Source organism: Macrobrachium rosenbergii, chromosome 53 (assembly GCF_040412425.1).
Source record: "Macrobrachium rosenbergii isolate ZJJX-2024 chromosome 53, ASM4041242v1, whole genome shotgun sequence".
Classification (NCBI taxonomy): domain Eukaryota; kingdom Metazoa; phylum Arthropoda; class Malacostraca; order Decapoda; family Palaemonidae; genus Macrobrachium; species Macrobrachium rosenbergii.
In genome coordinates, this window is record NC_089793.1 from 23655843 (window position 1) to 23673631 (window position 17789).

At 35.2% G+C, this 17789-nt stretch overlaps 1 protein-coding gene across 14 annotated transcripts in view; it reads right to left on the reverse strand.

Annotated features, from left to right (window-relative positions):
• The window catches only part of tgo (Aryl hydrocarbon receptor nuclear translocator homolog tgo), a 308504-nt gene that overhangs the window by 30751 nt on the left and 259964 nt on the right, over positions 1-17789 (reverse strand). For 9 of the 14 annotated variants that reach the window (XM_067096885.1, XM_067096882.1, XM_067096878.1 and 6 more), the window contains one exon: positions 6027-6184. In XM_067096885.1, coding sequence (XP_066952986.1) covers positions 6027-6184 — 158 coding nt within the window. Of the gene's footprint in view, positions 1-6026; positions 6185-10363; positions 10391-17789 lie in introns of all 14 variants that reach the window. The other 5 variants (XM_067096881.1, XM_067096883.1, XM_067096873.1 and 2 more) reach the window with 1 other exon arrangement.

Here is a 17789-nt window from a genome sequence, read left to right on the forward strand (position 1 = left end):
TAAAATAAGAAAGTTACTTCCTCAGTAACTGACCAGGGGAAACACCACTGCTTAAAATACGAAAGTTACTCTCTCAGAAACTGACCATGGGAAACTACTGCGCTTAAAATAAGGATAATTTCGGAGCTATTTTTCGTAAAGGAACTTATTTCACACGAGTTTCAATCACCGAAACTGTTTGATGCTTAAAATATACATATATAAATATTACAAGTAAACAGATAAATGAAGAGATAGGAGGAAACTGCAATAAGCGAAGTTGTGGAGATGTCTTACTCAACGCCATCCATATTTTTTTTTTTTTTTTTTACTTTTTTCCCTCTTTGAGAGGAGGTAAGGAGGAGGGTTATTGGCGGTCCTCCTCCTCCTCCATATCCTTATTTTTTTGTTATTTTACTTTTTCTCCCTCTTTGTGGGGAGGTAAGGAGGGTTATTGGTCCTCCTCCTTACCTTACTTCTTCTTCTTCTTCTTCTTCTTCTTCTTCTTCTTCTCCTCATCCATATCCTTCTTTCTTTTACGATTTCTCCCTCTTTGTGGAGAGGTAAGGAGGAGGGCTATTGGTCCTCCTCCTTCTTCTTCTTCTTCTTCTTCTTCTTCTTCTTGTGGAGAGGTAAGGAGGAGGGCTATTGGTCCTCCTCCTTCTTCTTCTTCTTCTTCTTCTTCTTCTTCTTCTTCTTCTTCTTCTTCCACATCCTTTTTTTTTTTTTTTACATTTTCTCCCTCTTTGTGGGGAGGTAAGGAGGAGGGGTCCTCCTCCACCTCCTTCATTGCCATTCTTAAGAAGAGCAACTTCCTGAGCGTGGACACTCATCTGTGACTGCCTCGATAGAGTATTCTCACGCTCTCTCTCTCTCTCTCTCTCTCTCTCTCTCGGGGGAGGGAAGGAGGGAACCAGCCTTTTGTCGAGAGCAAGCCGTATTCGATGCTATTGTTTTTATTCACACGTCTTCACGGTCATTCACTCAACTCACTCCTGCGTGATTGCGATGAATTAAAAACACACATAAGCCAATTTGCAGTCCCATCCTTCCTGACAATATCAACAATAACAACAAGAACAAGAACAACAGCAGATGTTGTGAGAAGGAGAGCAAGAAGCGGATCTGCCCTGTTCGGTACTCAAGATGGAGTGCTGTGTCAGATTTTGCTCGGAAGTTTCATGAGTTCCGAAGGGAAAAGGAGGGAGGAGGTCATTACTCTGATTCGTTTTAGATTTAATGGATTGTTTAAACAAGAGATGAAATTTTTCAAGACTGACAGTATAAATATATATAATCTAGATATATAATATATATATATATATATATATATATATATATATATATATATATATATATATATATATATACATATACAGTGTGTGTGTGTGTGTACACAATCACAAACGCACTTAACACAACCAAACACATTTGCGTCCAATACGCAAGAAGTATTAGGGTATTCAACACAAACACAATGTATTAACATGTATAAAAAGATGTTTTTCCTCTCTAGTTATTGACTTGTTAATTAATTTTGTTTCATAAGTGAACTCTTCTTTCTGTATTCCCATTAACTTCTGTTACTTCTTTCTGATGAACACCATAATATTCTTTGGAGGCTTGAATTTCAAGTCAATGACCCCTATTGTGGGCTTGTTCCATTTGAATAGGGTTCATCTTCTGAATAATAATAATAATAATAATAATAATAATAATAATAATAATAATAATAATAATGCCATATCAAGTGGACAAGCATACCAAGCCAACACCCCTCTCTCTCTCTCTCTCTCTCTCTCTCTCTCTCTCTCTCTCTCTCTCGTCACCCTTTCCCCCTCACTTACGCTGCAGATAAAAAAAATATTAAAAAAATAGATAAATCAAGGAATTGTTGCTAATTCAAAAAACGCGCAAAAGCATCACATTTACTGAGCAATTTTCATCATAATAACATAATATTCAACAGTCATATTCATCTACCAAAGTACAGACACGTCTCTTCCTACAATCCTACAATCAGGCAGATCTACAACCACATTTTCGCATACAGTATTCTTCCGTACCTTCACTGTCATCTTAATGCATTTGGGAACATCAAACGTAATTCAAGATGAATCTGCTTATTACCAAGGACTGTCATCACAATAAAAATGATTCGCGTCGAACCAATTCACTTCAGGACTTAAATTCTTGTCTTGCCCAGTTCCAGAATACTGACAGACAATTAGGCGTTGTGACAATTTTGGCTTTTCTGAAGCAAACAGTATGACGCACTATACTGCACGACTGAAGTTATTGTTATCATTGAGTAAGTCTGAAATTACTGTTATTTTTCAGTAAATCTGAATTATAGTTAATATTAAGCAAGTCAGAAATTATTGTTATTATTAAGTAAGTCTGAAGGCACTCTTATTATTAAGTACGTCTGGAGGTATTGTTATTACTAAGTAAGTCTGAAATTATTGTTATTATTAAGTAAGTCTAAAGGCACTCTTATTATTAAGTAAGTCTGGAGTTATTGTTATTATTAAGTGAGTCTGGAGTTACTGTTATTATTCAGTAAGTCTGAAGTTATTATTACGAAGGAAGTCTGGACTTATTGTTATCATTAAATAAGTAAGAAGTTATTGCTATTATTGATTGTGTCTGAAGTTACTGTTATATTTAAGTAAGTCTTAAGTTATTGTTATTATTAATTAAGCCTGAAATTTTTGTTATTCTTAAAGTAAGTCACCACAGTCCACCGAGCTGAAATAATACATTCTCACAGGGTTGGCCCGCAGGGTAATAAGTACTTTAGCAAACATATCGCGGGACCAGAGAGAGAGAGAGAGAGAGAGAGAGAGAGAGAGAGAGAGAGAGAGAGAGAGAGAGAGAGAGAGGCTATTCATTTAGTGTGGTATCTGTCTCGTACCAATTCAGAGAAAGAGAGAGAGAGAGAGAGAGAGAGCCATTTTCATGAAACTGGTTATATTTTAGGTTATAAAAAGAACACAGAATACAAAAGTTCGCATGTAAAATGACACAATCACTTAGCATTCAAGAACCATCCATATATTACAAATTCCAACAGGCAATCTTTAAGAAAGATAAACCTTAAGAGTCATTATGTCCCTAATTTCCTTTACCGAAGATCAAATCTTCAAAAGACAAAAAAGTATACTTTTCGTCTTGCACGAGATAAATACAAAATCATGCGTTCCCTTCTCCTACTTTCATTCTGACTTTAGGAATTTAAACTGGGCTTATTTAACATCCACTGTTAAGCTTGATGAAGATCTTCACGACAGACTTAACAGGCCACTACTACTGTTGCAGGCCCCAGTAATAACGAAAGCTACAATAATCTCATTAGGGTCATTAGCTCGCTGCGGAGTAATGCATTCATTGCTTACGAGCTTTCCTGAATGTCCCCTCTCTCTCGCTCTCTCTCTCACACACACACTCACACTAACCGTAGAAGTGGATATTCAAGTTTTTAAGCTGTTGTTTATGCTCTCTCTCTCTCTCTCTCACACACACACTAATCGTAGAAGTGGATATTTAAGTTTTTAAGCTGTTGTTTATGCTCTCTCTCTCTCTCTCTCAAACACACACACACACACAAATCATAGAATCCAAGCGTAGTTATTCAAGTTACTAAACGGTTGTTTTTTTATTCTTCTTCCTCTCTCTTCTTCTTTTCTTTCTCTCTCTCTTTCTCTTTTTCTCTTCTCTCTCTCTCTCTCTCTCTCTCTCAAACCGCAAACCGTAGAATCTAAGCGTGGTTATTCAGATTATCAAGAGGTTGTTTATGCGCCCTCTCTCTCTCTCTCTCTCTCTCTCTCTCTCTCTCTCTCTCTCTCTCAGACAAACACAAACGCACACACACACACATACATAGTTAAGTAAAACATATGCCAACAAATAACTAAGTGCCAGTGATATATATTCAGTGCCAAGTACTTGACGGCACTACTTTTTTAAGACCTCGACAGAAACTACAGTGAACTACTCTTTTTATCTACAGGTGTTGTAGCCAACGGTTCTTACACAGGGCTTGGTTTAAGAAGAAAGCTCTCCCAAATAGGATGCTCTCCTTAAAAGGAAGCTCTCCCAGGAAAGGAAGCTCTCCTTGAAAGGAAGATCTCCTTAAAAGGAAGCTCTCCTTACAAAGAAGCTCTCCCGAGAAAGGAAGCTCTCCCCAAAAGGAAGCGCTCCCAAGAAGGAAGCCCTCCTCAAAAGGCAGCTCTCCTTACAAGGAAGCTCTCCCCAAAAGGAAGCTCTCGGATGCCGTCCATCAGATGACGTAGTGTCAAGTGAAGTGAGAGTGTAATTCGGTGCCTTCGAAAGATGCTCAGTGCTCGGAATAATTCGAAATGTGAGTGTGAGAGAGTGTGAGATTGTGATACAACAGGATCATTGTGGTTTACCTTGTGCCAAAATCTAGCACTCCGGCTTATCTGTCGCTGGGTTGATTCATTTGGTTGACATGAAATCTATTCCATTAAGAGCTAATACTAATTGATGACACAGAGAGTTTTAAGGTCCTACTTATAATAATTAAAATATATTCTCTAGAACCACAAGTCACTCGTTCGCGCTTACAGCCTACGGTTTTACATCAAAGTATCAACATTCTCATGTTACTAAATCTATGCTACACATTAAAAAAAAATCTCTATTTTCATATATAAAGAATCAAGATATGTTTCGGCTGAAAGTGTGTGCAAGTATTTTCAAAATTTTGGGGGAATTTAGTTTTAAAATACTTTCGAAATATTTATCAAATAATTCTGGACGTCAAACCTGGGACAAATCTAAACGAACGAACAAGTTTAAGACTACTATTCTAAATTTGGGGAATTTAGTTTTGAACTGATTTCGAAATACTTAGTAAATATTTGGGCGTCAACCTGAGCCAAATCTAGATGAAAGAACTTGTTTAATACATGTCTTGACTCCTTAACACTAACATAACGTGTATAAACTGGACTCTGGAGGAAGATGATGGGATTTCACGACCACATTTCAAAGATGTCACGTGGCGGGTACCAAGAGCATAATATAACTTGTAACTGATGACAACAGACTTGTACAATCTAAAGCTGACTCTACTTGAAGTTTTAAGTTGTCTACAGTTCTTTTTCAATGATGTGGGAGAGTCATGAAAAACTTTAGTGACTTATAAGGAAAATTGCTCCCTTATTAAATGACCCAAAATGAAAACATGAACTGAACTCACATACCGAAAAAAAACCTGGTGACCCAACGTCGACATGAAGCATCTTTGAAATGCAATTAAAAATAAACTATAAATAAATAAAAACAGCTCGAGAGGGAAGCGGGAAAATTATAGGAAGCTGTACTTTTGCTGTGTGATTGCAGGACTTTTGTTATCAAGTACTGAGAGCAAGCACATTATGTACGTCTATATAATATATATATATATATATATATATATATATACTTATATAATATATATATATATATATATAATATACATACATATATATAAATTATGTATATAAATATATATATTATATAATATATATATTATATAAAAATATATATATATATATATATATATATATATATATATATATATATATATATATATATATGTATAGTGAGGACTAATTTCTACAGGTGTGAAATAAAAGGCCCTCATCCAACCACCCTAAATAAGGAAAGACAAACTCTTTACAACTGAAGCATTATCATTTCAAATTAGCTATCTGGCACCTGCAAACTGACATTAACATGAAATTAACCAAAATTCCTTAACAGACGGTAAAAACAACGAGAGAAAACGATAGAGACATCGAAGTGTATTGTAAACTTAAAAAAAAAAATAGATAAAAAGATATAAATGATGAAAGTGTAATTAGACGAAATGTAAATAAAAATAAATAAACAATAATTTATGGAAGATTAAATTAAAAACAAAATTGCAGGATAGATAAACGGAAAACATAGCTTGAAAATAAAGAAAAAAAGGTATTAAAAAGGTTTAAAAAATTCAGCTAGAAAGAAAAACGAAGAAGCACAGAGAATTTACTAACCGCGCAGAGCCTTCATGTGTGCTACGGCCATGCGTAGGATCGTCAGCTTGTCGGGTTTGCGCGCTAACGCCGAGCAGGTAGGGACCATATCGCTGAGTTCAGCGATATACGCCGTCATCTTGTTGCGCCTCCGTCTCTCGATCTCGCAGTGGTTTTCCCTGGGGGAACAGCACAAGATGTCAGTAAGACTCTAAGTAAAATTCTTCTCTTTAACTAAACTAGGCATCTACTGTATATATATAAAAAACAGTACAGTAAATAAATATAAACTGGACATCTAAGTTAAATAAAAAAAACCAAATATATCTATTCATAATCTGGCATTCACTTCAATTCACACGAAACTTTTCTGAGATTTCTCTGGTCAAACCTAATTCTCAACTCGGAAACTTACGTTAAACTACGCATCCATATATTAAAAAAAAAAAAAAAAAAAAACAGTAAATAAATATATTCATACATTAGCATTCACTTCTAGCACCACGTTTTAAATCCCACCAAAACTTTCATCTGAGATTCCTCTGGGCAACTAATTCTCAACTCGAAAACTTAATTAAACTAGGCATCTATATACAAAAACAGTAAATACATCTATTCATGTAAAAAAGTAAATATATCTATTCATGTAAAAAAAAACAGTAAATATATCTATTCATATGCTGGTATTCACTTCTAGAAACATTTTATATAAGCTAATTTCGCAATGGATCAAAAGGACATTCGTCTTAGTTGTCAAATCCCACTAAACTTTTTGAGATTCTTCTGGGCGACTAAAAGGTCATCATCCCGATGACTGAACGTGATACTGAGGTCATCTATCTCATATGTTGTAAGTCCGTATATGATTATACTAAAATCCGTGATTACGTAACAGCTATGTAACATTCCCTGTTCACCTATAGTTGGATATATCATGTGATTTAACTATTAACTGGATTATTTACTCAGCAGATATCTTTAAACCAAAATAAATAAAAACAATGATGAACATTTGCCATACCTGGCGGAAATGGACATGATTAAAATAATTAATTAGATATCGTATAATCAAAGAGTTTTTTTATGAATGCACGTATAGTTATTTATATGGCTTTCCATTTCAAAAGCTTTCCATTCATTCTCTATCCAAATTACAGCCAAACCTTGTGAAAAAAATGTAATAGTATCACCACTAAAATGGGCATTGCATATTGACTAATATGACACTTTAACGTTATCATTTTTTTTAAACATAGGAAATAAATAACTTAAAATTACAGATAATTACACATCTGAATTATGAGTTGGAGCACATTAGCATTATTAATGAAGAAGGGTATATGAATAGAATCCGTCTTCTGGACAAGCGTACAAAAAACATAATTTTACTCCCTAATAAAGAATTGTAATGAATTCATTGAAAATCATCATTTCTTCATTTCATGACACCATATAAGCGGGGACAGGGGGCGAGAACATCAACTCGTTCTTTCTAAACATAGTTACAAAACAGAGAAGCTTTCAAACATTCAAGGGTACAACATCAACGGGTTCTTTCTAAACGTAAAGAAAAAAAAAAAAGAACTTTGAAACATTCAAGGGTACAACACCAACAACAATAATAATACATCAACATCATCATACAAAAAAGGGGGACTAAACTAAAACGTAAACAAAACAAAAACTAAAACAAAAAATACACGAAGAATGAGAGTTTTCAATGCAATCGCTTTTTACTACAATTAACAGCATTCACAATAGGAGGAAGACCCATTAACATCGAATCTTAAAACAATTACATGCAATGCCAATTGTAATGAACCCATCCACGTAACAATCTTGCCCCTCCTACGAACTACTTTTAAAGATTGTAACAATAACAATCCATGCACCTTCACCAACATTAAAATCCTCTTCCCTTGCCCGAATGGGGATGCAATTTCACCATGCACGAAAATTAATTTTCATGACTGACTAATTAATCTCCGTAACCTAATACCTGATACTGCATGCATAAGCCGATCACCACCTTCACCTTAATAAAACAGTACACCTAGATGTTGTGACGCCAGTTTTAGTCACCATCAATCAATCAACCGACACCGTACACACACACACACACACAGCCCCGATATTCCCTAATAACATACAAATGAAAGAAACTTCAAATTGGGCTGTGTGAGGAAGAGAAAATACACTACATTCTTGTGTAACATATTTGGCAGGACACTCAATATATAAGATGGAAGAGAGGTATATGAAAGGTACACACCCACCTACTGCATAATTTTCAAGCCTACTGAGAGAGAGAGAGAGAGAGAGAGAGAGAGAGAGAGAGAGAGAGAGAGAGAGAGAGAGAGATAATAATTGCTAGCAGAATCTAAACCTACATGATTAGCTGATTCTTCCATACAGAGAGAGAGAGAGAGAGAGAGAGAGAGAGAGAGAGAGAGAGAGAGAGAGAGAGAGAGAGAGAGAGTAAATGGTATAATCTAAAACTACATGATTAGTAGATTCTTCCATACAGAGAGAGAGAGAGAGAGAGAGAGAGAGAGAGAGAGAGAGAGAGAGAGAGAGAGAGAGAGAGAGCAAGTAATTGGTAGTCTAAACTACATAATTAGTAGATTCTTCCATACAGAGAGAGAGAGAGAGAGAGAGAGAGAGAGAGAGAGAGAGAGAGAGAGAGAGAGAGAGAGACTAGCTGATTAACAAGCCATATCCCACACCTGTTGAAAAAAACTATTACCAGCCTTTGAATCTCACTGTACAGTAAATGCGAACTGAGACTATTTAAATGACACCATCTCCCCCCACCCTTTCCTCACCCCAACCCCCTAACCACAGGGATTCCTGTACTGATGTTCTTATTGGCTAGTTTATAATATTCTTCTCCTTTATTGAGAGAACGCTTCCATGCGAATTTAAACAAATGACCACGAGCTTTGGTGAAAGTGGAGAAGAGTGTCAATTATTTATCAGTACAGATTATTTGTGGCAACATTATTTCAGCCCACTGAGGCTTGCTAAAAAAAGAAATAATTCTCTCTTGAAAAAATAGCATTTAATACGACTGTTCAGAAATAAAAAAAACACTAGCCTATAAATATTATACATTTCCAAAAACCTTTCAGAAATCTTCCACCTTGGATTTGAAACTAATGCAACTACCTCAAGAAGACAGACAGTTTTCTCTAGATCAAAACCTCTTCCCACTCGGCGCGATGTGAAACCAAGGAGACCCTTACAACGAACCAAAGACCAGAAAAGTCATGAAGTAATTATCAAATCGTGCTTGGAAAATGCACTCAAAAACTTGGTCTCTTTATCACCTGAAGACGAAGAAGAAGTCCTTCCATTTTATTTAATATTATCCAGAGGATGAACCCTAACCCTATTCATATGAAACAAGCCCACCATAGGGGCCATTGACTTACAATTCAAGAAATTCCAGCTTTCAAAGAATATGAGGTTCATTAGAAAGAAGTAAGAGGAGGTAAAAGGGATACACAGAAAAAAGAAAAGAAGAAAGGACTCCTACAAAGGAGAGGGGTTTCAGCAACTTCTCACTTATGTTGGGTCATGCTATTCGAGAAACTGAAGATGGTGTCCTCATCCACTTACATTTCAATTTACTTGGCTCCCATCGGACGAACCACTTTCTAAACTACGAACATTTTCTCTTCCAAGACTTGAAAAATCTATCGGGGATAAAACCACGGTCCTATTGCTCGAAAAATGGAAGGTGGTGACCCTTCCACTTATAGTTTAATCTACTTGGCTCTCATTACACGAACCAATTTATAAACTACCAAAATATTCTCTTCCAAAACTTGAAAAATCAACCAGGGGAAACCTACCTGTCAACTAACTGAATGGATCACACACCAAACTACATTCTATCGTGCATTATTAGGTAACATCAATAACAGCTACACATACACACACACACACACACACATCCATCAAAGAAATCATGCAAACAAATGAGAGAGAGAGAGAGAGAGAAAGAAAGAGAAGGAAAAGGAAAACACCAGTAATGGGAATCACAAAACACAAAAACACACACCCCCAAAAGAGACATTTCTATGGTTCCAAAGAATTACCTCAAGAAATGCATCACAGTCACAAGAACCCTCTCCCCCCTTTTTCTGGACTACAATTGGACTAAACAAATTTGGGGGAGGGGGGGGAGGAGTGAGAAAAGGGTTTAGAAGTGGGTTTATGAGGTTTGGGAAGAGAGAGGGTGGGGAGGCAGTAGGGTTCATGGAAGGGAGGGAGAGGCAGGAGGAGGAAGGAGAGAGAGAGAGGGGGGGGAGACCTTAAATTACAGGTAAATCAACATAAAGAGAGAAACACACCTGCGTTCGACCTCGCAGTGGTTCTCCCTGGTGGGGAAGAGACAAAAAAACAAACACAACATTACTATTACAGTATAACAGTGATGTTACCAAACTCCCCCATAATACAGAATTAACCACCAACAACTTTTATGATCATAAAAGAATATTCCATAAAAAAATAGTCACACATTCCACCAGGTTAATAAAAAGGTCTACAATAAAGTGTCTAAATGTCTACAGTTATTATTTAATAATAGTTTAAGGTCTTCATGCCTTGGAGTGTGATTGCCCTGAGGCTGTAAAAAAAAACTTACTAAATGTATATATATGTATTGATGAAGCGTGTTTGCCTTTGAGGCTGTAAGAAAAACTCACTAAATTTATATACTGTGTGTATATTATATATATATAATATATAGTGATATTTTTATATATATATATATATATATATATATATATATATATAAACATAAATTTAGTGAGTTTTATATATATATATATATATATATATTATATATATATATATATATATATATATTTATTGAGTTTTTTATTGAGTTTTTTTATCATGACAAACATTATACTGTACACAATATATATATATATATATATATATATATATATATATAAATATATATATATATATATATATATATATATATATATATATAATGTATATATATACATATATATATGTATGTATAATGTTTTCCTTGAGGCCGTACAAAAAACTCACTAAATGTATATGTATTGCCTTTTCTGGATACTCTACCATATGGATTTCACGTCATAAGTAATTACACCAGGACATTAATCGGGAGGACCCTGTACTCTTATCATCCTCAGAAACTCATGGGTGGTACATGTTGCTTATTCTACGGAAGATGGGAAGGAAAAAGGCTCCAGATAAATGGGGGAATAAATGAGTGAAACTAAGACATTATGGAGAAAGGAGTGTTAATAAGGACTGACAAAATTTGTGTTAATGGTTTCATTATTTTTGTTTTCTTCTATCGGCAAAATCTTTCTAATGAATTCCATATTCTTTGGAAGCTTGAATATCAAGTCACTGGAGATCACTTATTAAAAAATAAAAAATAAAATAAATTAATAAATAAAATTATAAAGTATAAGTAAATTATTAGAAAAACAAGGAGAATTGTATTAGGGTAGTAATGCATTACATCTTCGCTTGAACTTTTGAAGTTCCAAGGTTTAAGATGAAATTCCGTAAAACCCAATGGCCTATTTCGCGTCCAAACAATCAAATCAATCATTATTTGTTTATCAATCTTAAAATGTCAACCATTTAGCTTCACTCATCCTAATAGCAAGGCTTAAAACACCTCTTGGAAAAAAACTAAAAAAATTTGTTTACGAAATATAAAGGAATGTAATTAATTAGTATAAACTTTAGCAAAGCTTAAAACACCACTTAGGAAAAAGAAAAAGGTTTAGGAAATACAAAGTAAACAACTAGTATGAATTTGGCAATGCTTAAACATCTCTTAGGAAAAAAATGAAAAAAGAACAAGTTTTAGGAAATATTAAGAAATGTAATTAACCAGCATGAGTTTAGCAGGGATTAAAACACCCCTTAAGCATAAATTTTTTTTTAAGTTTTACGAAATATAAAGGAACGCAATTACTAACTAGTAAGAATTTGCTACCAAGTGAAATTACTAAGTCGTAGTACATAAATTTTAGTTCTTGAAGTTAAATGATAAAAAGTACGTGATATATTTATAGGGAAAACAATTCTGCAAAATTACCCTGTACTTAACAGAGTACTTCAAAGGCGAAACAAGTAAGAGAAAATGAACCAGTCATTTTCTCTGCATTAAAAAAAAACACACACACAAAATACAAACGAAATGAGGGGAAAAACTACGTCATTACTCAGTAACAATTACGAGCGGAGTCCCATTTATTCCAATTACATAAAATTATTATTATTATTATTATTATTATTATTATTATTCATAAAAACCTCATAACAGCATGAGTCACTATAATGGTGAAGAAATCCACAATGGTATAGGTGTAAATATATACAGTATATCTATTTTTTTAATTATATATTTACACCTACACCCATGTGGATTTCTTCACCATTATCATTATTATTATTATTATTATTATTTATTATTATTATTATTATTATTATTATTCAGAAGCTGAAACCTGTAACAGTAATATGGAACAAGCCCACAGGGCCCACTGACTTGAAATTCAAGCTTCCAAAGAATATAGTGTTCATTCGAAAGAAAATACAGAAGATAATAGGAAATACAAAAAGAAGATATCGGTTATTACAAAAGGAAAAGATTAATTAATAAATTAATAGATAAATAGATAAAATTATAAATAAGTTATTAAAACACAAGAACTGTTTTAGAGTAGTAATGCATCGCATCTTCGCTTGAACTTTCGAGGTTCTAATTGCACAACATCCTCAGGGAGGCTGTTCCACAGTCCGAGTGTGAAAGGACGAAGGAATAAAGAATCTAGGCCAAAGGCCAAGGGCTGGGACCTATAAGGTCATTCAGCTCTGAAAGGGAAACTGCCAGTAAGAAGGTATGAAAGGTGTAACAGGAGGAAAATCTCGCAGTTGCGCTATGAAACAATTGTTAGGAGAGTGTGGAAAGTCAGATAGAAGAAAAATAACAACAATAATTGTTTTCTGCCAGTAAATCCGGCCAAACTTTTAACTGCTCAGAAGCATGTTGGCAACGTTTGAAGGCTAAATGTGCCTGCTACTACGACTAATGAAAAACTTGCTATACTGGCACTTTTCCCGCAAGGACAATTTTTTTTTTTTATCTCGTGTACGTAAAGAACTCAGTGCATCGTGTACTGCCTACAGACAGAAATACGTACATGTAAACATATATTATGTATGTATGTATGTATGTATGTATGTATGTATATATATATATATATATATATATATATATATATATATATATATATATATATATATATATATGTATATATACACATACTGACACATTTTACGTGTATATATATTTTTTAAACCACTTAGCACTTCTTAAGAGAAAGATGTAACATGGGTAAAACTACAAGGACTAATAACGCAATCATATCACGGCTCCCAGCCACATAAACTTCAAGATTAAGTTAAATGTAAATGAACCAAAAGAATTCGGATTCGCGAGGAGAAGGACCAACCCCTTCCCCCCAAAAACCCACTCACCCACATCACTATTCAGTTGAATGAATCCACTACCCGTCATGATGATAATTAAACCCACCAGTAAAAATGAATACCGCGCAGGCGCAATAAACATGAAACGTTGATCGAGTAAAGCATTAACCAAGTATCGGAGGTACATTAGGACCCACCAAAAAGATAAAGTCTTAGTGGGTCCTGGGTACATCGTACGCGGCGCGCACGTGTTTGTGACAAACCTCCCTTCGCGAATGAAGACATATAATGATCCTCAATGGCTTGTTGAGACGAGGCTAATGCGCCAATTTCACTGAGCTTAATTTTGCATTCCTTCTTCCCTCGGCCAAACCCCCACCGTGTTACGCTGTAATTTCATGCTCGTCGACAGCGCGAATATCTATAAATCATGGATTTTTAAAAGACGCGGCGAAATCGCTGTTCCTGTCCAAGTTTGTTGCGGCTTCGGGGGCAATTATGCTAAATCCTTTGATATAATAAAGCGCCTTGAAAAAAAAAAAACGCATCTTACCAAAACACACACACACACACACACACAAAGTTAATACTGCGGAATAGTGGGGTTTTCAAAATTACTGGAGACATTAAGTATACTTGATGAATAATGTTAAGGGTAAATCTTTAGAAATAACAAAAGTCTTACTAACTAGAAAAAAAAACAAGACAAGCACACACAAAACGGAAAATTGCGGAATAGTTGGACTTCCAAAATTACTGGAGACGTAAGTATAATACGTGAAGAATAATGTTAACGCTAAATCCTTAGATATAATAAAACGTAAAACGTCTTACTAACTTAAAACAAAAGACGAACACACACACACACACAAAACCTAAAATTGCGGAATAATTGGATTTTCAAAATTGCTGGAGACATTAAGTGTAATACGTGATGAATAATGTTAACGTTAAATCTTTAGATACAATAAAACGTCTTACTAACAAGCAAAAAAAAAAAAAATAAAAAAAAAAACACACACACAACGGAATTGCAGAATAGTCGGGCTTTCGAAATTATGATAAGCGATAAATATAATGTTAATAAAAAGGCAAAGGATTAACACCGGAGACATTTAAGTATAAAATAAGTGATGAGTGTTAATAAAAAGAGAAAATTAATACTGGAGACGTTTAAGCATAATAAAATAAGAGATGAATAATATTAGTTAAAAGGCAGAAGATTAAAACAAACAACATAATTATAACTGGGTTCATAAAATGGTCTCTAGTAAAGACTAATTTTTTTTTCAATGAAAGGGTTAACAAAAGTTGCATGCTTAACAAAAACAATAATGAGATAACACAAAGGATATTAGTGCCATGGAAGGAAATCTACCAGCATATTTACGACGGAAAATTACATGAGTGGAGAGCGGCGCTAAGGAGAAAAAAATAGATAAATAAATGGAAAAATTGTTTGGGTAAAAATTAGGAAAACTCTATGTCAGTTATCATTAAACGATTACGCTGCGAGGAAAAACACATTTTAATATTTCCCCCCCTTTTAATATTTAATACTTTGATATTTTCCTCTGTTAAGAAACGGGATTAGGGAATGTTTCGTCGACGAGAGATAATACTACATGCTTCCACGTCTCAAGTAATGGTAAAACAAGTCGTTCAGTAAGGAATGAATACAAGATTATACATATAAAAAAAATACATTCTAATACAAGATTATATAAAATAATACTCTAACACTGAAGGACCAGTAATTGCTAAAGAAAAAAATTTTTTTGCACGGAAATGGACCTTTCTAATATATGATAATAATATACATCATAATATCCTTCGAGGGAAAGCTAAATTATGACTAATAAAATTCAGTCAAAATTTTTTTCGTCATCCGTATCGGTGACTTCTTGTAACAGACAGGAAGTAAAACAAAATTAATAAATAGAATGAAAATTCCTTGATATAAGATGTACGAAAAAATTTTCCGCCAAGACGAACAATTTCGGAGATATGGAAAAATATCAAAGGTACTTTGACCGAGGCCTTTTGAAGTTTTCCGGAAATATTGGTATTCTAAACGTACTTTAAAAACTGGAGAGAGAGAGAGAGAGAGAGAGAGAGAGAGAGAGAGAGAGAGAGAGAGAGAGAGAGAGAGAGAGAGAGAGAGAGGGTCATCTGAGGTTTTTCCGTAATAAGCATATTCTAGGCGTATTTTGAAACTGAAAATCTTACACGCAGAGAGAGAGAGAGAGAGAGAGAGAGAGAGAGAGAGAGAGAGAGAGAGAGAGAGAGAGAGAGAGAGAAAGAACCGCTTCATAACTTTAACCACGCTTAGATTCAACGATTTGTGTGAGAGAGAGAGAGAGAGAGAGAGAGAGAGAGAGAGAGAGAGAGAGAGAGAGAGAGAGAGAGAGAGAGACTTTTTTCCCAGCCCACCATTAACCAACACCCTGTTGCTATTAGCGCCCATAACTCGGCAGAAACACCGGCATTGCACCTCTCCGTCAGGAGGCCAATTACATCCTCGTTTCATGACGGGTTCCTGTAATTAGAGGTCGGATTACAGCGATGAGAACCTCATTTATGGAGCTTTAATAATTCATTACATTAACCATGCAACCTTGTCGCTCGCGCACACCCTCCCTCTCTCTCTCTCTCTCTCTCTCTCTATCTCTCTCTCTCACACAACATCAAATCGTAGAATCTAAGCGTGTTTGAAGTTATTAAATACTCTCTCTCGCTCTTTCTCTCTCTCTCTCTTGCACACACACACATATCGTAGGATCTAAGGGTGCTTAAAGTTATCAAGCGGTTGTTCTCTCTCTCTCTCTCTCTCTCTCTCTCTCTCTCTCTCGAACAGAAAAATCAGAAGAGGAGTACGTCCCACCGTCAGTACTTACTCAAACCAGCGAGAGCATGCAATAGTTTTCACGGCGAAATGCCTTAATATTAGGGACTATTCTCGCCCTCTTTACGCTGGATAAATATTTGGCGTGAAGTCGCTTAAACAGTACTTATGAAGGTGGGCGCCTGACGACGTGTGTGTGTGTGTGTGTGTGTGTGTGTGTGTGTGTGTGTGTGTGTGTGTGTGTGTGTGTGTGTGTGAGAGAGAGAGAGAGAGAGAGAGAAACTTAAACAACCGCTTAATAACTTGAACCACTGAACCATTTAGATTCTACGATGTGAGAGAGAGTGAGAGAGAGAGAGAGAGAGAGAGAGAGAGAGAGAGAGAGAGAGAGAGAGAGAGAGAGAATCATATAAACAAGCGCTTAATAACTTGAACCACGCTTAGATTCTACGATTTTTGTACGTACTGCGTTACGACCGATGGTATGAGAGATGCATATTAATGCCCCCATCTACTGGACACTTGCCCACCTCCCGAGTGATTACTTGTTTTTATTCTCTATAATCTCATTTCATTCAGCTTTTAGTAATCAGTGTTTTGAAGAACTTATATGGATGTCTAACTTCTTATAAAACTGAAAAAATTATGGTTAAATGCAGTGATTCAATTCTGCTTTAGCACAGGTGGGGAACACCTGCCTGATAAAATAATAATAATGGTTCAAGCTAAGGTGCCTGGGTTTGTAATTAGTCAAGCAGAGTCTCTCTCTCTCTCTCTCTCTCTCTCTCTCTCTCTCTCTCAATACTCCAATACTGATTTTTTGATTTACCATGATTTTCATTTTCCACAGCCAATAGTGCGCCTACATGCACCTATGTATGTATGTATATATATATATATATATATATATATATATATATATATATATATATATATATATATATATATATATATATATATATATAATGCATATAAATATAATATATATATACATACACACAATTAAGAAACACGTCAGATTACAGGCCCAACACGGACAAATTGTCAAACAGAGCACCGCACCTGCCATTTGTTGTCATAGGCTCAAACACGGGCATATATATACAATATATATGTATAAATAATAATCCGCTTTACACCCTTATTAACTATACACACACACACAAACCCCTGTGGCTTATGGCTTATGGGTAGACATGCGTTTAACCACATAGCCTTCTCTCTATAAGCATCGTGAGAACCGGCAGGGCGTCATTATTTTATTCATAAATCTCTAAGGGCGATTTCACGCGACTCTGCAGATGAGACTCCAAGGCCCATAGGGTAACAGTATCCTTTAACTGAAGTCATAGTAAAGATCTCTCTCTCTCTCTCTCTCTCTCTCTCTCTCTCTCTCTCTCTTCTTAACCCGTAAGGTAATAATAGCCATT